The sequence below is a fragment of the Doryrhamphus excisus genome, chromosome 7, assembly GCF_030265055.1.
Source record: "Doryrhamphus excisus isolate RoL2022-K1 chromosome 7, RoL_Dexc_1.0, whole genome shotgun sequence".
Classification (NCBI taxonomy): domain Eukaryota; kingdom Metazoa; phylum Chordata; class Actinopteri; order Syngnathiformes; family Syngnathidae; genus Doryrhamphus; species Doryrhamphus excisus.
The window spans coordinates 22,027,310-22,050,394 of record NC_080472.1 but is presented as its reverse complement, the minus strand read 5'-3'; the positions used below and the strand labels follow the sequence as shown (position 1 = coordinate 22,050,394).

The following is a 23,085-nucleotide window of genomic DNA, read 5'->3' as shown; positions in this document are numbered from 1 at the left end:
GATAGTGAACACATTCGTTATGGAATACTTTCGCTCCTGCCAGAAACTGCTTCTATAAGTAACGCCGGCTATATTTATGAATATTGATACATATTTATATACGTTTATGTGATAGCCGTGTGGTTAGGAAATGTGTTTAGACAGCAGTGTTTCGTTAAGGATGCTAATTGTCTTGGTCTTAAACATTGAACTTATGGGGGAGGACTCTTTGGAGCTTTGAGCACGTGCACTGAGCACCGAACGCCAGCAGAGGACAGCATGTGTCCTCGTGTCAGCTGGAGGGCGTGGCTACAAGCGATGCCTCCAAACTAGAAGCAGGTAGAAGATAGAAGAAGCTAGAAACTAGAAGAAGCCAGAAGCTAGAAGAAGCCAGAAGCTAGAAGAAGCCAGAAGCTAGAAGAAGCTAGAAGCTAGAAGAAGCTAGGAACTAGAAGAAGTTAGAAGAAGCTAGAAGCTCGAAGAAGCTAGATGCTCTAAGAAGCCAGAAGAAGCTAGATGCTATAAGAAGTTAAAAGAAGCTAGATGCTAGAACAGGGGTCGGCAACCTTTATTATGAAAAGAGCCATTTCACCCCCTTGCTCACTAAAGAAAAATAGCCTGGAGCCGCAAAACATAGTATGTTTAAAACAAAATTGGAGGGAATTTGGGGCTATCAAAGTAGTTCAGATAAAAAAAAAAACAAGTTGGAGTACTCTTGCTAGTATTATATTAAATATAAACTTACATAAATATATGTGTAAATTACTGTAAACTTACCTGATACCTGAAGTTCCAATGCCGCTGTTTTATATGATCTCTAATTTATTTTTTAGAATTGTCAAATAGCTTTGGGAAAGTATGAAAAGTATTTATAAAGTATTTTCCTTAATGTTTACCTGTGAGAGAGAATTGAATAGCATCCTGTCTGCTCATCCTTGTACTCATCCAATCACCAGTCAGAACTCAGTCAGGATGCATTCATGGACTCACACAAAGTTGGATTTTTTAAAACTCATTACAAAGACATGCTTTTTCCCCACTGTGGTGTTAAAAAATATTCAAGCATTGCAAAGGGAGCCACAACAAAGAGGCTGAAGAGCCACATGCGGCTCTGGAGCCACGGGTTGCTGACCCCTGTGCTAGAAGAAGCCAGAAGAAGCTAGAAGCTAGAAGAAGCCAGAAGAAGTTAAAAGAAGCTAGAAGAAGCTAGATGCTAGAAGAAGCTAGGAACTAGAAGAAGCTAGATGCTAGAAGAAGCCAGAAGCTATAAGAAGCCAGAAGCTATAAGAAGCCAGAAGCTAGATGAAGCTAGAAGCTAGAAGAAGCCAGAAGAAGCTAGAAGAAGCTAGATGCTAGAAGATGCTAGAAGAAGCTAGATGCTAGAAGAAGCTAGATGCTAGAAGAAGCTAGATGCTAGAAGAAGCTAGAAGCTCGAAGAAGCTAGAAGCTCGAAGAAGCTAGATGCTAGAAGAAGCTAGAAGCTCGAAGAAGCTAGAAGAAGCTAGATGCTAGAAGAAGCTAGAAGAAGCTAGATGCTAGAAGAAGCCAGAAGAAGCTAGATGCTAGAAGAAGCCAGAAGAAGCCAGAAGCTAGAAGAAGCTAGAAGCTCGAAGAAGCTCGAAGAAGCTCGAAGAAGCTCGAAGAAGCTCGAAGAAGCTCGAAGAAGCTCGAAGAAGCTTGAAGAAGCTAGAAGCTCGAAGAAGCTAGATGCTAGAAGAAGCTAGATGCTAGAAGAAGTTAGATGAGGCTAGAAGCTAGAAGAAGCCAGAAGAAGTTAAAAGAAGCTGGAAGAAGCTAGATGCTAGAAGAAGCTATTAGCTAGAAGAAGCTATAAGCTAGTAGAAGCTAAAAGCCATTTAGATACCACCGATGTCGTTTCTCATTGGATAATGCTTTATGCAAATTAACTGAATGTGTAAAAATCGTTAGCTCGGCATACTGATGATGATGATGATGTCGCCACTAAATGTACGATTGGATGGATTCGACTTCCTCTTCCTCCCCGGAGCTTCCCTGTGATGCATGGGATCTGGTTCTCCAGCCTGTGTTTTTGTTGGACGCCCAGAAAGGTGAGTCGTGGCGGCAAGGAAGACTGCGTAGTAGCACGGGCAAGGCTTAGCTAGCTAGCAAGCTAGAAGGCGGTTGGTGGGGGCGGGGTCTGTGTCTTACATACAGTGTACAGTTTAAGGTCCGCCTCCTCTCTCTCTCTCAGCACGAGTAGGTTCTCACCGTGGAGCTGTCCAGCCGCTGCACTGCAGAGGGTCCGACTGTATGGGGCGACAGGGAAACAAAGGTGGGCTGAAACATGAGCGGTGGTGGTGGTGTCAAGAGGCGGGGTCACCGCGGTCAGGGGGCGAAGGCGGGTTGGGGGGGCACCACAGAGTCTGGTACCTGATGTGGCGTCACGCTATGAGAGTGGCAATTTTAGGGGGCACCCTCGAATTTGCAACGCCAGACAAAAGCGGCACACAGAGGTGAGAAAGGGGTTGGGGTGGGGGTTCACGAGACGGACTCCGTTAGAGGGGGGGTAAGGGGGCGAGGCATAGCTGACCTTGAAACCAATCCACATACATGTCGTCGGGACTGTCATCCTCGTAGAGGACTGAGCAGAGGACAGGAGAGACGTCTCAGGGAGCATGCCAGACGTTTGGAGAGCCTGAGACCGCCCTCGGGGGCGGGGGCGCCGGGGGCGACTTACCGTCTGGGGGGAGCCTCCGTGAGTGACCGGACGTGGTGGTGAGGCGGAAGCCGGCTGGGAGCGTTTCAGCCGAGCCGGGCATCATGCTGATCCCGTGCACGTCCCGCGGCGGGAACTGCCTCCTCCACGACGGACCCCGGAAGTCTTTGTCGTCGCACTACGGCGAGGGGAGAGGCGGGGCGGAGCAGTTACACGGTGACAAGGTTAAAAATGAGATGTTCACCTTGCAAAAGTCGGGTCAGGCGGCGCTCACCTCATCCAGCCGGCGGTCGGTGCCCAGCGCCAGGAGGTTATTGTACTCGCGCTCCAGAATCTGCCGGGCCTGATGACGACACGGCGCTTATCAGCGCTTCACTCGCATTTGCTAGCTTCCCAGTGTAAATATTCCACAAGCTGATATTCCTAAAATAGCATCCTTATCATGCCAGCCTGGAATCCACCAGTAATACCACCAGCAGACACCAGGGGGCCTCCAAGAGCCGTGTGCCAACCAGCAAGGGACTACTATACTGATTATAGCAGGGGTCATTTGAGTCATTCGAGGATCGGTTTTAGAGGTCAGTGAATGCATCATGCCGCGTCTATCAAGTCAACAATGTCTCGGGGGCATGGCCGTACGGTACCTGAGTGTTTTGGGTGGGGATCTGGAGGAGCAGTGCCAGGCTGCTGTAGTCAAAGTTGTCGTCCAGGGCGACCAGCGCTCCGTGCACGCCGCTCTCGTGCAGGATGTTGGCGTAGTCCCTCAGACCGATGCTCTGCACCCATCGGACCACACGCTCGTTGCTCCACACCAGAACGTCTGCAGGGAGGTCCACAAGGTCTCGTCGTTTACCGCTTCTTTTTTTTTTGTGGGGACGGGGGCTCACCTCTCATTTCGTGCTGGCTCGTCTCTCGCCGCCGCTCCAGCTCCTTCCTGTCGTAGTTGAGCTTCTTCAGGCCCATGATGCCGTATTGTAAACTTGTTCTGGGGGGGCGATGGAAGGCATGGCAGTCCCAGAAGAAAGAACTCGATGTCGGGGTCCATCTTAGCTTTGCTACCTGTGGAAGCTGTCCACCATTTTCAGGTGCACCCTCAGGTCCTTCTTGGTGAGGTGGTCCAGCATGCGGGCGTCCACCAGGCACTCCATGAAGTAGCTGCGGTACTGAGGTAGTCCGAGACTGGGCAGCCACTCGTTCCCGATCCACTCGTGATTCATGTCGCCGTAAGCCAGCGTCTAGGCGGCGGAAGGAAAAGATGGATGAAGATGAGCCGCAAGATGAGCTACACGAGGCGGTCTTCTTACCTGGGCCCAGCTCCCCTCCTCAGACCGGGACTTCTGAAGCACCAAGGAAGGATGAGATCATGAAGTCATACCAGGGAGGTAAAGATCCTCCCACACAAACACACCAGCAACAAAAGGTGGCGGCAAAGCGCTGCTGGGTGGGGGCACTGACCGTTTTGGAAGGGGCGGCCATGGTCTCCATCTCCTCGTGGGTCACCCATACGTTGCCGGACGGCTACAGGGGCGGAGCCGCATCGGCGGGCCAAGGTAGCGATGTCCAGCAGGAGGCGCAAGCAGTGTTAGAGAAGAAGAGCAGCAGCAGTGTAAGCATCGGTCGGGACCGCCCGCGGACCCGGCTTCAAGGACGGACGACGGGACACACACACCACCGCTAGCATGCAATTAGTGCACGTGACGCCACCGCACACAAACGTGCACCCGGGTCCCGGTTGGACTCACAGTTCTGGAGGTGGGCGGCGCCGACGGGCTGGTGAGGGACACCATCTCCTGGATGGCCAGGCGGAGCTTGAGGCGGTGGAGAGGGTTGCTGATGCCGATCTCCCTCTGGATCTCCGTGTCGGAGAGGGCCGACATGATGGCGCCGCTCTTGACGTTGGCGCGGCACGCCGCCACGTACCAGGCCGGCATTCCCAGCCACAGCTGGAGCGCGGGAACAGGAGAAGAGGAGGAAAAGACAGGATAAAGGCTTCACTACATGGCTGACTCGGATTGGACGAGCATCGGGCTTCAATGGACGGCTATGGAGAACGTTCTCTAAAGTTCTCTAAAGTGAAACTACTCCTACATGTCGGATGTCTTGAGGGACAGCTCACCTCCAGCCAGGCCACCACGGTGGGTCCGTCCCACTGGGCAAAAGGCAAGCCCTTCCTCCTGGCTTCTTCCAGCAGTTCATGCCTGAGGGACACACAAGCACAGAATGACCACGCAGACGTGACTCCTCCCCCAGGAGCACACCCCATCTCCGCCCAGAGCCGCAAAGGTCGAGCGTTTATCGCCTCCTTCCTGCGTGACCTTTGGCTTCTTATCGCCGCATTTCTGCAACTGCTTCTTTTGGTTCTCGTTGCTAATCTCCACCTGCGGCGCTCGGCCGACGTCCGCGTTCAAGTCCCTCCCACGGCTCCACTCTCGGCCAGTTTTTGAATAATGCAGCAACTGGTCTTCAAGATGCTCCACTTGGAAGCCGCCTACGCTCGGCCCCGGGGCGCACGAGTGCCAAGAAGTGGCGCCCACACGCTTGAATAAGAAAGCATCTTCCCATTAAGACGGAATATACGTTACATCATTCCGACCTGACCGCCGACGAGCGGGGAACATACGCTCCCTCATCAAAAGTATTGGGACAGTATTTTGGTGTTAAAGGGACCTATACATGTAGTATTTTGGTGTTAAAGGGACTTATACATGTAGTTAGAATGTAGTATTTTGGTGTTAAGGGGACCTATACATGTAGTATTTTGGTGTAAGAGGACCTATACATGTAGTTAGAATGTAGTATTTTGGTGTTAAAGGGACCTAGTATACATGTAGTTAGAATGTAGTATTTTGGTGTTAAAGGGACCTAGTATACATGTAGTTAGAATGTAGTATTTTGGTCTTAAAGGGACCTAGTATACATGTAGTTAGAATGTAGTATTTTGGTCTTAAAGGGACCTAGTATACATGTAGTTAGAATGTAGTATTTTGGTCTTAAAGGGACCTAGTATACATGTAGTTAGAATGTAGTATTTTGGTGTTTAAGGGACCTAGTATACATGTAGTTAGAATGTAGTATTTTGGTGTTAAAGGGACCTAGTATACATGTAGTTAGAATGTAGTATTTTGGTGTTTAAGGGACCTAGTATACATGTAGTTAGAATGTAGTATTTTGGTGTTTAAGGGACCTAGTATACATGTAGTTAGAATGTAGTATTTTGGTGTTTAAGGGACCTAGTATACATGTAGTTAGAATGTAGTATTTTGGTGTTTAAGGGACCTAGTATACATGTAGTTAGAATGTAGTATTTTGGTGTTAAAGGGACCTAGCATACATGTAGTTAGAATGTAGTATTTTGGTGTTAAAGGGACCTAGCATACATGTAGTTAGAATGTAGTATTTTGGTGTTAAAGGGACCTAGCATACATGTAGTTAGAATGTAGTATTTTGGTGTTAAAGGGACCTAGCATACATGTAGTTAGAATGTAGTATTTTGGTGTTAAAGGGGACCGATACATGTAGTATTTTGGTGTTAAAGGGACCTATACATGTAGTTAGAATGTAGTATTTTGGGGGACCTCTGATGCCAAAGTTTCAGATGCATCTGGAGTTTTTTCCAACAATTCCTTATATGGGCATGCCCAGGTAGGTACAAGCTGTTAGCTGTACAAGTTGAGTGGGACCAATCACAGCGGAGTGGGCGTGGCTGGAATAAATGAAAACAGTATTTTGGAATAGGTGCAGATTGAGTAAGATCTAGAAAGCCGTGTGTGCGGGTTACTGTGTGGAGCTGCTCTACAGGAGTCTCCAAGTCAATACAAAGGGCCCGGTTTCTTATTTTTCCGAAGCGCCGCAGGTCGATACTACCCCCCCAACCCCCCCTGCCCCGAGATAAAAAGGGCGCTAGTGTGTGACGGCGGGGCAAAAGGACTTGAAATGGACTCTGAGGCAACAACCCATCCCCCGCTGAGTGTGTTGTCAGAGAATATGAGAATGGAGGACGCGGCGGCGGCGGGGACACATGGAAAGATGTTGGTCTTGTCCGTCCATGAGGCCAAGCTCATCAAGAGCCAACATGCAGTAGCTGGGAGAGGGAAGTAAGGAAGTAAGGAAGTAAGGAAGTAAGGAAACAGTTATGGCGAGAAATCATAAAAACCAAAGACACGTAAAGAAATCCTGTGAGCAGACGATGCGGCAGGTTACGTCACACAAAGAAAGACAGTAAACACCGGGAGAGGACAGCATTCCAGGAAAGAAAACCGGAGCGCTGCACACATTCCCCGTCTGGAGGCTTTCTGTAAGGTGGGAAGAAAGTCTTCACGTGGCGTCAAAAGAAAGAAAGCCATGGCGGTCTTGAAGGGGGGGGTGTGGTGTGTGTGTGTGGAGGGTAGAGAGACAGGAAAGATGGCGGCATGACAGTGGACACACGGAGGTCACATCCTCACGACTTACCCGCTTCGTTAGAGGTGATGGGGGGGGGGGGGGGTGACGGGAGAGAAAATACAAGAGTTAACAAGGTAGTCTGCATTTCTGAAACAAAGAAGACGGTAGCATGCATCCAACTCGCTAGCTTCATCCGTTGCCTTCGCGTGGCGTGCAGCGGCGGAGGTTCAGGTTGCATTCAGGCGCATCCCCCCCCCCTCAAAAAACGACAACAACGAAAAGGAGAGCACAGCGAGCGGCGGTGGCGGAGCACGATGCTGAAACAGGAAGTAGAGCAGCAGGCAGACCGCTAGCATGCGGGGGAAGAGGGGGAAGATGCAAGAGTGCCGGTGGGGCCCCGGACGCCGCTACGAGGAGGAAGTCCGAGCGGTGGGAGGAAGTGGAGGGCGCGGCCTCTTGCGAGCGACTACACGGGAGGCAAAGTTTGTTGGTCATCACAAGTCAAGTCAAACAGGAAGAAGGTTGCATTCGTCTCTTGGGCACGACAACACGCATTCATACGCACACGCCACATGATGGCACCCAAACGGCAGCAACGGACAATGCCGCTAAGGCTGTAGCCCCTCCCCCTTTTCAAAGATGTATCTGCGTGGTGGATGAGTGTGATTAGTACAAAGAAATATGCAGCGTTTGAGGCCGAAATGAAGCATAAGGATGTCTCACTGAAGTAAAAAAGGCATTGATTTGATGTGTAGTACGCTGCAATGGCCGCTAGAGGCCACTAATGTTTCCCCATGCAGATTCTGCCCATTCATGATTGACAGCATTGTCCCGTTGCATGTGTTTGAGTGTTTAAAGAGTCGGCCATTGTGTACCTAATGAAGTGGCCAGTAATCAAGTGTATTTTTTAGGCAAGGCCAGACATAACTAACAGATCAAGATCAGTTCCAGGCTCTGCTTGCTAGGAGAAACTACCGACATTGGCGTGTAGTTTCTCCCGAGAGAGTACAGTTTGTTTTTAGCGAGAACTTACTTCTTCTTCAAGCGGCGGTCCTTCTCAGCTTGAGTGCCCAGCTTGCCGACTCCGACGTCCTGGCCCGCCATGTCCGGATCCATCATAGTAGCTGCAGAATGAACACGCATTGTTGATGAGCACCCCTCCAGCGTGGCTGTGAGTGCGGAAGACTGCGAACCTTGCGGATCCACCATGACGTGTCTGTGGGCCAGATGCACCAGTCGTCCCTTCTCCTTCTTGCCGAAGAGACGCCCGATGGACGACTTGATGCCCTTCTTCTTGGGCTGCTTGTGCAGGGAGTCCTGACTGCTGGCGACGCTGCTCAGGGTGCCGCCTTCAGCCTCCAGGGCGGCCATGCTGGAGACACCAAAGACCTTCAAGTGTTGTCCGGTTTACGGGCGGACAAAGCAGCTGTACCGACGACTACCACGTACCCGCGGGCGTCATTGTGCGAGGACGGCAGCGTGTGCGTCATGCGGACGGTGCGCGGCGTGGGCGGCGGCGACGTCTCGCACTTGATGGTGGCCTTGTCCTCGCGGCCGTCTTCGTCCACCGCCGCTATCTGGGGGAAAAAAAAGACGCGAAGCCGTGAAGAACCCCAGCGGGACACGCGTGGCGTTGGACCCAAGGAAGGCGGCATAGATACCTTTCTCCTGTGCTTCCGTAAATCGCTGGGCTGCGGGAGATAAAGATCAATATCCGTAAATCAGCCGTCAATCACGCTGGACGTCATCCACCATTACGCTCATGAACCGTTCTCCAATTCATCCACGGATACGGAGAGACGGATCAATAAACATCAAATCCGTGTGCTTGGAAAGCTGATCCCTGCCTTTACCGGGAGAACATCTTCTACTACGACTGCCTCGAGTATTCAGAAGCACCCAGTACACCCAGTACACCCAGTACACGCAGTACACGCAGTACACCCTTCCTCACACGTCACATTAAATCACCCAAATGAAGTAAAATCCAAATATAAGGCATTCAAAGATGGCTACCCCGGTCACTAGGTGGCAGTACTGTTACACCGATGGAAGTACTGCACAGAACAGGAAGGAAAAATGTCTACCATATTGGCCAAATATGGAGTGTAGGAGTGACTATAGGGGTGTTACTGCATGACCAGAGAGCTCTGATCATGCTAGGAAGCGTATTTAGAAGTTCATTCATTCATTTATTTATTTATTTTCTACCGCTTTTCCTCACGAGGGTCGCGCAGGGGGTGCTGGAGCCTACCCCAGCTGTCTGGGTCCACCCTGGACTGGTGGCCAGCCAAGCCAATCACAGGGCACATATAGACAAACAACCATTCACACTCACATTCATACCTATGGACAATTTGGAGCGGCTAATTAACCTAGCATGTTTTTGGAATGTGGGAGGAAAACCGGAGTACCCGGAAAAAAATGGGTACACATGGAAACTCCACACAGAGATGGCCGAGGGTGGAATTGAACTCGGGTCTCCGAGCTGTGAGGTGTGCGCGCTAACCACTCGTCCACCGTGCAGCCTGTATTTAGTAGTTGTGAGTAGAAAAATCTTTCATTGATGAATTGGGAATCCTACTTTGTGGCTACGTTAGCATGTTAGCACTAGCGTACTTACAACCTTTGCGGACCGCCTACCTGCTACAAGCTAACCTTGTGGTCACGGGTGGTCTTCCTTATCATCCAATCGCTTGTGGTTCTGAATCTACTCCAATAATTACAAGGAATGGAGGGGCTAATGAGGGCTCGGGGACGGGGGGTGGCGGCATATCGTTGGCGGGGGCGGCCCTGGAAGGTACCCCCATGAGAAGCCATGATAGAAATATGAAATAGACGTACCAGCGTCATCACCCCCATACGCTCCATGTCGCGAGCAGGACTCCGGGGGTCCAGTTTGGGGGTGGAGTGTCCGCTGGGCGGGGACGACGACGCCAGCGAGGAGGCCGTAGCCGAGGCGGTGATGGAGGCGCCGTGGTGGTGGTGGTGGTGGTGCATCCGCGCCAGGTTGAGACCCTCCAGGCTGACGCTGGCCACGCGGTTCTCGATCTCCTCGGCCCGAAGCTCGGTGGACTCCTTCTCCTCCTGGATCAGCCTGCAGGGCGGAGTCAGTGAGGGAAGGTTCGAGGCCGCTCCTAAGGAAGCGGGGACCAGTACCGGATCTCCTTGTTGATGGCGTCCAGCTGCTCCTGCAGCATCATAGCCAGGGTTTGTGCGTCGGAGTGGCCGCCAGGTGAGAGGAGGTCCATGGAGCTGAAGAGCGTTTCCCTGTCGTCGTCGTCGATGTCGGACATCTCCGTGTCGCTCTCAAAGTGGTGGCCCCCCAGGACCCCGAGCTGCTGTGAGCGCCACTCGTGCTCCCCCAATGACTTGGCCTGAAACACAACACCGGTCAGAGCACCTTCTCCTCTAAAACATCTCAGATGTTCTTCTCCTCACCTTGGTTTCACGCAGACCCACGCGGCCTCGCCTGGGCCGGCGGATGACCTTGGCCGAGCGGTAGTGGTCCGACTGGGTCTCGGCCAGAGACCCCAGCGAGAACCGAAGCTCGCCGGACGTGTCCAGATGAGACCTGGAGGAGAACGTGCTTCAGTCAAAGCAGGAAGTCCACCAAGTCTGCAGAGTCAGCAGGATTACCGTGAGAGGGTCGGTTCTGTGAGGGATCCTGCCCTCAATCTGAACTGATCCAACTCCGATCTCAGCTTCTCTATCTCCTCGGCCAGGTGCGTCTGCACCGAGACAAGCGTCACATCATTGAGGAACGTCTTTCACGAGGACGTGATCTTTACCTTCTCATGTATGGACTCCTCGTACTGCTTCCTGTAGCCCTCGGAGTCCTGGATCAGCAGGTTCTGGAGACACAAACAAGACAGAAGATGGATGAGGACATCTTCAGTCAGAAGCGAGATGTTGCGACGCTGCCGTCCGCCGAACCTTCTCCTCCAGCGCCGCCATTCGCTCCTTCAGGTGCAGCTGCAGACGCTCGTTGGACTCGGTGAGGAGCCTGTCCACCGTGTCGGAGAGACGCTTGTTGTGCTCCTCGTTCATCTTCTCCCGCTGGCGAGCCTGCAAGGCAAAATGGAGGCGTTTCCTTCCACCGCCATCGAACGCTTCCTCCGCTTGCACTCACCCTGAGAAGCTCCTGGTTCTTCTCCTCCAGCTGACACTCCAAGTGCCTCATGCGCTCCTCGATGCTCCCGTGACGCTCCTCTGCCTGCACAGAAGGAGGAGGAGAAGCAAATCAACAAGTCACGTGGACCAAGATGGCGTCCGCACGGCCGTGACCTACCTTGGTCAGGGCGGCGATCCTCTGGGCCAGCTCGGCCTCCACCTCCGGCAGCGTCTCGGCCTTCCTCATGGTCTGCTGGAGCTTCTGCTCGGCCAACTCCAGCCTCTCCTGCAGCTGCCGGTTCTTCTCCTCCATCTGTGGACGCACAGCAGAGACCAATGAGGACATTGGAAATGAGGAATGGATGGAAGCTCCTCCATGAAGACCTGCTGGACATCCTGGCTGGACGGAATTCAATAGCACCTTCTTATCTTCTTATCTTCTAACACTACCTCTTTTGGCCCCGAGGTGGCTTATTTTACAGTAATACTCAATCAAATGTAATGGGAAGGCTGCTTCAGTACAATACAGTAGAATACAGTACAATACAGTGCAGTACAGTACAGAATAGTGCAGCGCAGTACAGTGCAGTATAGTACGGCTCAGTACAGTACAGCCCAGTACAGTGCGGTGCAGTACGGTACAGTACAGCGCAGTACAGTACAGTGCAGCAGTATAATACAGTATAGTACAGCTCAGTACAGTACAGTGCAGTAGAGTACAGTACAACACAGTACAGTAGTGTACAGTACAGTAGTGTACAGTAGAGTACAGTACGGTAGAGTACCGCGCAGTACAGTAGAGTACAGTACCGCACAGTACAGTAGAATACAGTACAGCGCAGTACAGAATAGTACAGCGCAGTACAGTACAGCGCAGTACAGCTCAGTACAGTATAGTACAGCTCAGTACAGTATAGTACAGCGCAGTACAGTATAGTACAGCGCAGTACAGAATAGTACAGCTCAGTACAGTACAGCGCAGTACAGTACAGCTCAGTACAGCTCAGTACAGTACAGCGCAGTACAGTACAGCTCAGTATAGTACAGCTCAGTACAGTACAGCGCAGTACAGTACAGCTCAGTATAGTACAGCTCAGTACAGTACAGCGCAGTACAGTGCAGTCGAGTACAGTAGAATACGGTACAGTAGTATACAGTAGAGCGCAGTACAGTAGGGTACAGTGCAGTAGTATACAGTAGAGCGCAGTACAGTAGGGTACAGCGCAGTACAGTAGAATACAGTACAGTAGTATACAGTAGAGCGCAGTACAGGAGGGTACAGCGCAGTACAGTAGAATACAGTACAGCGCAGTACAGTAGGGTACAGCGCAGTACAGTAGGGTACAGTACTGTACAGTAGAGTATTGGTGGACTTGTGGGGGCTCTACTGCTCAGGCAGACTAGGAAGTACCATATATGGACATGGACATGGACCACAGCATCTTCAGGAGCTCAGATGCTGATCGATTACAGAAATAAACTATTGCACACAGAAGCTTGGGCTGTGGAACATCTCACCATGCCCCACGTGGAACACCTCACCATGCTCCACGTGGAACACCTCACCATGCTCCACGTGGAACACCTCACCATGCCCCACGTGGAACACCTCACCATGCCCCACGTGGAACACCTCACCATGCCCCACGTGGAACACCTCACCATGCCCCACGTGGAACACCTCACCATGCCCCACGTGGAACACCTCACCATGCCCCACGTGGAACATCTCACCATGCCCCACGTGGAACATCTCACCATGCCCCACGTGGAACATCTCACCATGCCCCACGTGGAACATCTCACCATTGCCCACGTGGAACATCTCACCATGCTCCACAAGGACATTTCAAGGAGGGAACCGGCTCGGCGGAAGCTCCACCCACCTGCCTGAGGAAGGCCTCCTTGTTGGCCAGCTCGTTCTCCAGCTTGTCGTTGATGTCATGCACCGACGTGGACTCTCGCTGGGCGCTGAGGTAGCGCTTCTCCAGCGTGACGATGCGTTCCTCCATGTCCTCCTTCTGGCACATGGCCTGCAGAAGGCACACAGTCAGCATCAAGCGTGTTCTTCCAAGCTTTTGTAGGAGCTGTAAAGACCTCCTTGATGTCCCGCTGGTACTTGTTGTTCATCTCCTCGGACTTGATCAGGTCCTTGCGGGCCGTCTCCAGCTCCTGCTCCACCTCGGAGACGCGGGACGACAGCGAGGACATGCGCTCCTTCATCTGGGCCAGCTCGTAGTTCTGCTTCTCCAGCAGGTCCTGCAGCTCCACCACCTGGCTGGCCTCGCGGGCCGACTCCAGGGAGCCGTTGGACATCCGCTGAGGGAGGGGCGAGTACGTCAGCATACATATGTACTACACAAGTACCTACAGCGTAGTACCATGTACACACCTTTCCGTGGACCTTCTGCTGAGCTTCTCCACCCTCCAGGATGTCGTCGCCGCCGTCGCCCGACGCCACCTTCCTCTGGATGTGAGCATTCTGCTCACGTAAGGCCACGATCTGCAGCAAGGGGGGGGGGGGCACTCGCTATGGTCAGTCGTTGACTTAGCATGTGATGACACGGATGCTAACGTGGAGCGTGGCGGACGTCACACCGTTTATGAACTTAAACACGCCATGATGGCGCCATGATGGCCCCATGATGACGCCATGACGGCGCCATGACGACGCCATGACGGCGCCATGATGACGCCATGATGACCACCTACTACACCTCCTTTCTTCTCTCTGCTCTGACTTGCTTGATGGTGCTGGTACTAGTATTGGTACTGCTACCGCTACTGGTACTAGTATTGGTACTGATACCGCTACTGCTGCTACTACTGCTTCTGCTGCTGCTGCTGCTGCTGCTGGTACTGCTGCTACTGCTACCGCTACTGGTACTAGTATTGGTACTGCTACTGCAGCTACTGGTACTGCTACTGGTACTAGTATTAGTACTGCTACTGCTGCTACGGCTACTGGTACTAGTATTGGTACTGGTACTGCTACTGCTACCGCTACTGGTACTAGTATTGGTACAGGTACCGCTACTGCTGCTACTGGTACTGCTACTGGTACTAGTATTAGTACTGCTACTGCTGCTACGGCTACTGGTACTAGTATTGGTACTGGTACAGCTACTGCTGCTACTGCTGCTACCGCTACTGGTACTAGTACTGCTACTACCGCTACTGGTACTAGTATTGGTACTGGTGCTGCTACTGCTACCGCTACCGGTACTAGTATTGGTACTGCTACCGCTACAAGTATTGGTACTGGTACCGCTACTGCTACTGGTACTGCTGCTACTGCTACCGCTACCGGTATTGGTACTGCTACTGCTGCTACTACTGTTACTACTGGTACTGCTGCTACTGCTACTAGTATTGGTACTGCTACCGCTATTGGTACTAGTATTGGTACTGGTACTACTACTGCTTCTACTGGTACTGCTGCTACTGCTACCACTACTGGCACTAGTATTGGTACTGCTACTGGTACTGCTACCGCTACCGGTACTGGTATTGGTACTGCTGGTACTGCTGAAACCGCTACTGGTACTAGTATTGGTACTGCTACTGCTGCTACTGCTACCGTTACTGGTACTGGTACTAGTATTAGTACTGCTACTGCTACTACTCCATCAAATAAAAAGACCCTAAATTAGTGGTGAAAACATGACTGCTGAATAATAAAAACATGGAGGGTGAAGGACGCCATGATGGACGAAGAAGAGGAATACGGGGCTGGCGTGTTGGCGTGTTGGCGTGTTGACGTGTTGGCGTCCTGCAGGTGGACAACCAAAGCCAAGTCCTGCGTCTTTGACGCCGTCACAAATCAGTCTAGCGTGGACGTGTCTATTTCCTGAAGCGCCACCAAGGTCCGGTGGGTAGTCTGACACGCCGACAGCCGTGCCGTTAACCTTTCACCTCCCCGTCCCCCACCCCCGACCTCGGGCCCTCAAGGACTTTAGGGTCTCTTACCTCCTGATTGGCTGCTGTAAGCTCGTCCTCCAAGGCGGACACCCTCTCCAACGACACCCGCAGTCGCTCCCTCACCTCCAACACAAACAACGATATTCACTCACGGAGAATGCTAGCTAACATTTGCTGTTCAACTGTTTTTAGCTTTGGAGCTAACCAATAAAACTAGTAGGAAGTCATCACATTGTAGCTAGCTGACGTTTCAGGCTAGCTTTAGCTATCAAATAAGAGAGAAAAAAAGATGTAAACATGCCGGATGAATGCTAGCATGACACAATTGCTATATAGAGTCCTTTGTGGCTAAAGCTAGGATTACCATTTTTGATATTAATCCATACAAGTTTTAGATAAAAACAAATGCAAATTATTATTTGTTGATATTGTAGCGTTAATCCATCATGATAACATCTTATTTGGGGCTACGCTAGCGATATAAAATGCTTCTTGGAGGAAGCTAACATCAACTCGCTAACATTTTCTACGATTAAAGCTAGATAGATTTGAACCATTCAATTACATTCAGGCAAATTATTATTTGTTGATATTCTAGCGTTAATCCATCATGATAACATCTTCTTTGCGACTATGCTAGCAATATAAAATGCTTCTTGGAGAAAGCTAACATCAACTCGCTAACATTTTCTACGATTAAAGCTAGATAGAGTTGAACCATTGAATTACATTCAGACAAATTATTATTTGTTGATATTCTAGCGTTAATCCATCATGATAACATCTTCTTTGGGGCTACGCTAGCGATATAAAATGCTTCTTGGAGGAAGCTAACGTCCACTCGCTAACATTTTTTACGGTTAAAGCTAGATAGAGTTGAAGCATTCAATTACATTCAGGCAAATTATTATTTGTTGATATTGTAGCGTTAATCCATCATGATAACATCTTCTTTGGGGCTATGCTAGCGAAAAAAATGCTTCTTGAAAGAAGCTAACATCCACTCGCTAACATTTTCTACGATTAAAGCTAGATAGAGTTGAAGCATTCAATTACATTCAGGAAAATTATTATTTGTTGATATTCTAGCATTAATTCATCATGATAACATCTTATTTGGGGCTACGCTAGCAAAAAAAATGCTTTTTGGAGGAAGCTAACATCCACTTGCTAACATTTTCTACGATTAAAGCTAGATAGAGTTGAAGCATTCAATTACATTCAGGAAAATTATTATTTGTTGATATTCTAGCGTTAATCCATTATGATAACATCTTATTTGGGGCTATGCTAGCGATATAAAATGCTTCTTGGCGAAAGCTAACATCCACTTGCTAACATTTTTTACGGTTAAAGCTAGATAGAGTTGAAGCATTCAATTACATTCAGGCAAATTATTATTTGTTGTTATTGTAGCGTTAATCCATCAAATGATATATTTTTGACAAACCGTTGTTTGGGCTAAACTAGCTAAACTAGCTAAAACGCCAACATAACTTGCGTTAAACGTGAACATACAGTATCGTCTTTTCTGGGAAAAGCCATGGTTTTTTGTGTGCACCTTCTCGTCGAGGGCTTTGTGGTGCTCAAACAAGGACTTGAGGGCTTTGAGGACCTCCACCTCGCTGGAGACCCCCGAGGGCGACTGGGCCTGCCTCTTGACCACCGTCATGCGGAGGGAACGCTCGTGTCGCGACACCAGACATTCCAGATGCTCCAGCAGCAGCTGCGATCAAAGCGCATGGGAGGCCGTCATTAGCTGAAGCTAATTAGCATGCTGTGCTATGATGCTATGCTAAGTCCGGCGGTGCTCACCCTGGTGTTGTTCCTCTCGGCCTTCAGCTCGGAGATCTCCTCTTCCTTCTCCAGCAGCTGCTCCCTGCAAGCGTTCAGCTCCTTGGTGAGTGCCGCAAACTCCTGACGTGGAAAAATAGCATCCTGTTAGTCTGGTCATGTCATGGTCCATAGAGGACATGGTCCATAGAGGACATGGTCCATAGAGGACATGGTCCATAGAGGACATGGTCCATAGAGGACATGGTCCATAGAGGACATGGTCCATAGAGGACATGGTCCATAGAGGACATGGTCTAAAGAGGACATGGTCCATAGAGGACATGGTCCATAGAGGACATGGTCCATAGAGGACATGGTCCATAGAGGACATGGTCTAAAGACATGGTCCATAGAGGACATGGTCCATAGAGGACATGGTCCAAAGAGGACATGGTCCATAGAGGACATGGTCCAAAGAGGACATGGTCCAAAGAGGACATGGTCCAAAGAGGACATGGTCCAAAGAGGACATGGTCTAAAGAGGACATGGTCCATGGAGGACATGGTCCATGGACGACATGGTCTAAAGAGCACATGGTCTATGGAGAACATGGTCCATGGAGAACATGGTCCATGGAGAACATGGTCCATGGAGAACATGGTCCATGGAGGACATAGTCTATAGAGGACATAGTCTATAGAGGACATGGTCTATAGAGGACGTGGTCCATGGAGGACGTGGTCCATGGAGGACGTGGTCCATGGAGGACATGGTCCAAAGAGGACATGGTCCAAAGAGGACATGGTCCAAAGAGGACATGGTCCAAAGAGGACATGGTCTAAAGAGGACATGGTCCATGGAGGACATGGTCCATGGACGACATGGTCTAAAGAGCACATGGTCTAAAGAGCACAAGGTCTATGGAGAACATGGTCCATGGAGAACGTGGTCCATGGAGGACGTGGTCCATAGAGGACGTGGTCCATAGAGGACGTGGTCCATAGAGGACATGGTCCATAGAGGACATGGTCCATAGAGGACATGGTCCATGGAGGACATGGTCCATGGAGGACATGGTCCATGGAGGACATGGTCTATAGAGGACATGGTCTGAGGAACGCTGGATGGGAGGAAGGAAGAAGCAGTCAGGATGCGATGGCTAGCATGGAGGCTAGGATGAATTAGCATAAAGACACAGCCTCAAAAGCGCTAATGACACGCCTTGGAGGTAGAGCATCCCACAACACTCCATCACCGTGGAAACACGCCCTCCAGAGCTTGGTTACCATAGCGAAGCATGTGACCTCTCAGCTCTGCTTTGCCCAGGAACAATGAAACATGGAAATATTTATCTCTTATGGGAATTCCCGACTAATCAGGAAGGTTTGGAATGTGAAGCCGGATGCCCATGTCCACATTGTGCGGAATGTTGGAAAGACAAATGACGACAAAGCTCTCAATGAAAGCACATACATTATTTAGCATCCCACTCGCTGCTCTTTCCTTCCTGGAGCTTCCAAGGCTCACCTCCACCATTCCATCCTGTACTGGTAGGCCACGCCTCCTTCATTGCAGGCCTCTGGCACATTCCCAAAATATCACACACGGCATTTTACAGGAAGGATGTTGAGGGAATGTCTTGGCTCACATGTCTCCTCAACAGTGCCTGGAAGTCGGGAACAGACCCTTTGGATTGGCGGACCGGGGTGGTGGTCCCCCTCTTTAAGAAGGGTGACCGGAAGGGTGTGTTCCAACTTTAGGGGGTCTCATTCCTCAGCTTTCCTGGGAAAGTCTATTCCAGGGTGCTGGAGAGGACCTCTGCTACAAGAGGTTCTATGCGGTTTTTGTCCTGGTTGCGGAACACTGGACCAGCTCTACCCCCTGGCAAGGGTGCTGGGGGGGGTGCATGGGAGTTTCCCAACTGGTCTACATGTGCTTTGTGGACTTGGAAAAGATTCCTTCCTTCCTTCCTTCCTTCCTTCCTTCCTTCGACAAATGTTACCAGGGCCTTGAACTCACCACTTCCTTCCTTCGACAAATGTTACCAGGGCCTTGAACTCACCACTTCCTTCCTTCGATAAATGTTACCAGGGCCTTGAACTCACCCCTTTTTTCCTTCCTTCCTTCCTTCCTTCCTTCCTTCCTTCCTTCCTTCCTTCCTTCCTTCCTTCCTTCCTTCCTTCCTTCCTTCCTTCCTTCCTTCCTTCGACAAATGTTACCAGGGCCTTGAACTCACCACTTCCTTCCTTCGATAAATGTTACCAGGGCCTTGAACTCACCACTTCCTTCCTTCCTTCCTTCCTTCGATAAATGTTACCAGGGCCTTGAACTCACCACTTCCTTCCTTCCTTCGATAAATGTTACCAGGGCCTTGAACTCACCACTTCCTTCCTTCCTTCCTTCCTTCCTTCGATGAATGTTACCAGGGCCTTGAACTCACCACTTCCTTCCTTCCTTCGATAAATGTTACCAGCTCCTTGAACTCACCACTTCCTTCCTTTCTTCGATAAATATTACCAGGGCCTTGAACTCACCACTTCCTTCCTTCCTTCCTTCCTTCCTTCCTTCCTTCGATAAATGTTACCAGCTCCTTGAACTCACCACTTCCTTCCTTCCTTCCTTCAACAAATGTTACCAGCTCCTTGAACTCACCACTTCCTTCCTTTCGTCGATAAATATTACCAGGGCCTTGAACTCACCACTTACTTCCTTCCTCCCTTCCTTCCTTCGATAAATGTTACCAGGGCCTTGAACTCACCACTTCCTTCCTTCCTTCCTTCCTTCCTTCGATAAATGTTACCAGGGCCTTGAACTCACCACTTCCTTCCTTCCTTCGATAAATGTTACCAGGGCCTTGAACTCACCACTTCCTTCCTTCCTTCCTTCCTTCCTTCCTTCCTTCCTTCGATAAATGTTACCAGGGCCTTGAACTCACCCCTTCCTTCCTTCCTTCGATAAATGTTACTAGGGCCTTGAACTCACCCCTTCCTTCCTTCCTTCGATAAATGTTACTAGGGCCTTGAACTCACCACTTCCTTCCTTCGATAAATGTTACCAGGGCCTTGAACTCACCACTTCCTTCCTTCCTTCGATAAATGTTACCAGGGCCTTGAACTCACTCCTTCCTTCCTTCCTTCCTTCCTTCCTTCCTTCCTTCGATAAATGTTACCAGGGCCTTGAACTCACCCCTTCCTTTCTTCCCTCCCTTCCTTCCTTTGATAAATGTTACCAGGGCCTTGAACTCACCACTTGGCTTAACCTGCCGCGTGCGTGACAGCGAGCACACCTGTATCTACGTGCTAAATAATGCACGGCGTTCTTTAAAATACCTTTACAGTTCAGGCTGGACTGCATTATTCACGGAGTTTGAAATGACGAGCGGAGTCACGGCAGCTGCAGCACTTGTCTACGCTGCGCTAGGCTAGGCTAGGCTAGGCTATGCTAGACACTTCCTGGGCCATGCAGGACCTAAATCAATGCATTAGGAGGATGCAAGAGTTTTCCATGTTTTCGTAAATAACCATTTTCCAAATTTGTATTTCAAACATATAAACATAAACATCGTGTTGCCTTCGTGTACCCCAAAAGAACCAAACCGTGATCTTAAAAGTGAGGGCCGTACCAAAGCGTAACAAAACGCCAACGACAAGCCATTCAAAACCACATAAAGAAAAATGCTGCCTTCACTTGCCACGTGTTTCTTAATATTTCTCCAAGCTTTTCTTTTCCTCGGGTGTGGCTCAGCAGAAGTGTCTGTGACAGACCCCCGTTTCCTTGGCAACCCCCGATGGAAGCCCAAAGCTTTGTGTTTTTGAGCGGGTGTCGGCGCTCGGCCTTCCAGCTGAGCTGTCAGCTCCTATCTGACATCAAGGAGGCGTTGCTGATGCTGATGCTGATGGAGAACCCTGGAGAACCAGATCCGTGCTGTACCTCCTCCAAGGCATCAGATTGACAACTCGGCTTGCGTTGCAGACAATAACACTCACGCAGAAAATAGAGCGTCTCCGGGCAAAACCTCCTTAGTCGCTCACAAATGGAGGCACATGTGCCATGCCTAATAAGACATTGATCGGGATCAATACGTCCATCAAGCAGAGCCAATGCAAACACATCCATTTGGTTTATACGCCTGCTGCGCTTCCACGTCACGTTCCTGGTGAACAACTCCGCTAGCGGCTACGGGGCAACTAGCGCAGCAGGAAGAAAGCACATTACTGTAGTAACCGTTTGCATGCAAAGTACACCCCCCCCCTTTATGGGGGCTCCAGAATATATCAATATTCACAAATGCAACATTTTCATAGTTATGGAATAGGAAACCTGTTTACAACACTTTTTAACATCACCATGCAGAGCCCTGCAGACATGATATAACACCCCTATATTGTCACCTATTACCCAATACAGTAGACATAATCAGAGAACTGGTCCACTTAAATGAGACTCACAGCTTAACAGTTCCTTGTTGTTTTCATCTGGACAGCTGACACGGATCTAGACCATTGGAAGGATGACGGGGATCTAGACCAGTGGAAGGATGACGCGGATCTAGACCAGTGGAAGGATGACGCGGATCTAGACCAGTGGAAGGATGACGCGGATCTAGACCAGTGGAAGGATGACGCGGATCTAGACCAGTGGAAGGATGACGCGGATCTAGACCAGTGGAAGGATGACGCGGATCTAGACCAGTGGAAGGATGACGCGGATCTAGACCAGTGGAAGGATGACGCGGCTCTAGACCAGTGGAAGGATGACGCGGATCTAGACCAGTGGAAGTATGACGGAGATCTAGACCAGTTGAAGTGTGACGGAGATCTAGACCAGTTGAAGTGTGACAGGGATCTAGACCAGTGGAAGTATGACACGGATCTAGACCAGTGGAAGTATGACGGGGATCTAGACCGGTTGAAGTATGACGGGGATCTAGACCGGTTGAAGTATGACGGGGATCTAGACCAGTGGAAGTATGACGGGGTCTAGACCGGTTGAAGTATGACGGGGATCTAGACCAGTGGAAGTATGACGGGGTCTAGACCGGTTGAAGTATGACGGGGTCTAGACCGGTTGAAGTATGACGGGGTCTAGACCGGTTGAAGTATGACGGGGATCTAGACCGGTTGAAGTATGACGGGGTCTAGACCAGTCGAAGTATGACACGGATCTAGACCAGTCGAAGTATGACACGGATCTAGACCAGTCGAAGTATGACGGGATCTAGACCAGTCGAAGTATGACGGGATCTAGACCAGTCGAAGTATGACGGGATCTAGACCAGTCGAAGTATGACGGGATCTAGACCAGTCGAAGTATGACGGGATCTAGACCGGTGGAAGTATGACAGGGATCTAGACCGGTGGAAGTATGACAGGGATCTAGACCGGTGGAAGTATGACAGGGATCTAGACCAGTGGAAGTATGATGGGGATCTAGACCTTTTGAAGTATGATGGGGATCTAGACCAGTGGAAGTATGGCGGAGATCTAGACCAGTGGAAGGATGACGGGGTCTAGACCGGTTGAAGTATGAAGGAGATCTAGACCAGTGGAAGGATGACGGGCTGCCCCCCGACTCTTTATGCTACAGCACATCCACACCCTGCCACGGGGGTCAGGGACCATACCAGCCCCGCTTGGCTCTCTAATTAAGTTCCTCTCCGTTTTGTCTATTGAAGGCCCGCCGCCGTCTTTCAATCTGTGCTAAAGGTCACGTAGGACGCTGAGGCTAAAAGACCGAAAGAACATTTCAGGAGTGCTGCGGATGAACACAGCCGCAGTTTTATTACCCTTGCATTATTCACAGGCTTTGTAATAACACTGCAACACAGTGGCCTGCTGAGGGCACGAAAGCTGCTCCTGAACACAACGCTCTTCCTTTCTGGCTGCTTCAGCTTCATCCATCCGTGAAGTCCTGGAGGTGTTTTAGTGCCGACTTCATGTCGGCCTGGACGAGACATGGCCCCAGCGCCGCCTTTTCCTTTTACGACACAAAAATGAGCAATAAAATTAAACGGCTGCGGAGGAGCGACGTATATTTCCGCCCCCCCTACCCATACGGGCCTCATGGGTGGGGCCCATCACGGCCCCAGCTCAATAAAGTCGTGTGGCGGCCATCTTTAATGACCGACCTGACCATGAACGCCCCACACCTGGCCTACGGTCTAACTACCAGGGCACCAGGAGGTCACAGGAACCCTTCTTGGGTAATGTGGCTGTAGCGTCTTCCACAGCGAGGATTC

The 23,085-nt window shown here is 50.4% G+C and overlaps 1 protein-coding gene across 5 annotated transcripts in view; it reads right to left on the bottom strand.

Annotated features, from left to right (window-relative positions):
* ppfia2 (PTPRF interacting protein alpha 2) overlaps positions 1-23,085 on the bottom strand; it is a 37,940-nt gene that overhangs the window by 1,558 nt on the left and 13,297 nt on the right. For 2 of the 5 annotated variants that reach the window (XM_058077149.1, XM_058077152.1), the window contains 29 exons: positions 16,886-16,987; positions 16,632-16,796; positions 15,119-15,193; positions 13,542-13,652; positions 13,247-13,468; positions 13,036-13,182; positions 11,328-11,462; positions 11,169-11,252; positions 10,973-11,104; positions 10,828-10,890; positions 10,676-10,767; positions 10,478-10,610; positions 10,196-10,413; positions 9,881-10,133; positions 8,698-8,727; positions 8,486-8,613; positions 8,230-8,408; positions 8,070-8,160; positions 4,773-4,854; positions 4,399-4,599; positions 4,112-4,174; positions 3,961-3,993; positions 3,716-3,891; positions 3,544-3,641; positions 3,301-3,476; positions 2,931-2,999; positions 2,678-2,834; positions 2,531-2,581; positions 2,153-2,246 (listed from right to left, as the gene is read on the bottom strand). In XM_058077149.1, the coding sequence (XP_057933132.1) occupies positions 2,188-2,246; positions 2,531-2,581; positions 2,678-2,834; positions 2,931-2,999; positions 3,301-3,476; positions 3,544-3,641; positions 3,716-3,891; positions 3,961-3,993; positions 4,112-4,174; positions 4,399-4,599; positions 4,773-4,854; positions 8,070-8,160; positions 8,230-8,408; positions 8,486-8,613; positions 8,698-8,727; positions 9,881-10,133; positions 10,196-10,413; positions 10,478-10,610; positions 10,676-10,767; positions 10,828-10,890; positions 10,973-11,104; positions 11,169-11,252; positions 11,328-11,462; positions 13,036-13,182; positions 13,247-13,468; positions 13,542-13,652; positions 15,119-15,193; positions 16,632-16,796; positions 16,886-16,987 (3,525 nt within the window). In that variant the 3' untranslated portion in view covers positions 2,153-2,187. The remainder of the gene's footprint in view (positions 1-2,152; positions 2,247-2,530; positions 2,582-2,677; positions 2,835-2,930; positions 3,000-3,300; positions 3,477-3,543; positions 3,642-3,715; positions 3,892-3,960; positions 3,994-4,111; positions 4,175-4,398; positions 4,600-4,772; positions 4,855-8,069; positions 8,161-8,229; positions 8,409-8,485; positions 8,614-8,697; positions 8,728-9,880; positions 10,134-10,195; positions 10,414-10,477; positions 10,611-10,675; positions 10,768-10,827; positions 10,891-10,972; positions 11,105-11,168; positions 11,253-11,327; positions 11,463-13,035; positions 13,183-13,246; positions 13,469-13,541; positions 13,653-15,118; positions 15,194-16,631; positions 16,797-16,885; positions 16,988-23,085) is intronic. The other 3 variants (XM_058077151.1, XM_058077153.1, XM_058077150.1) reach the window with 2 other exon arrangements.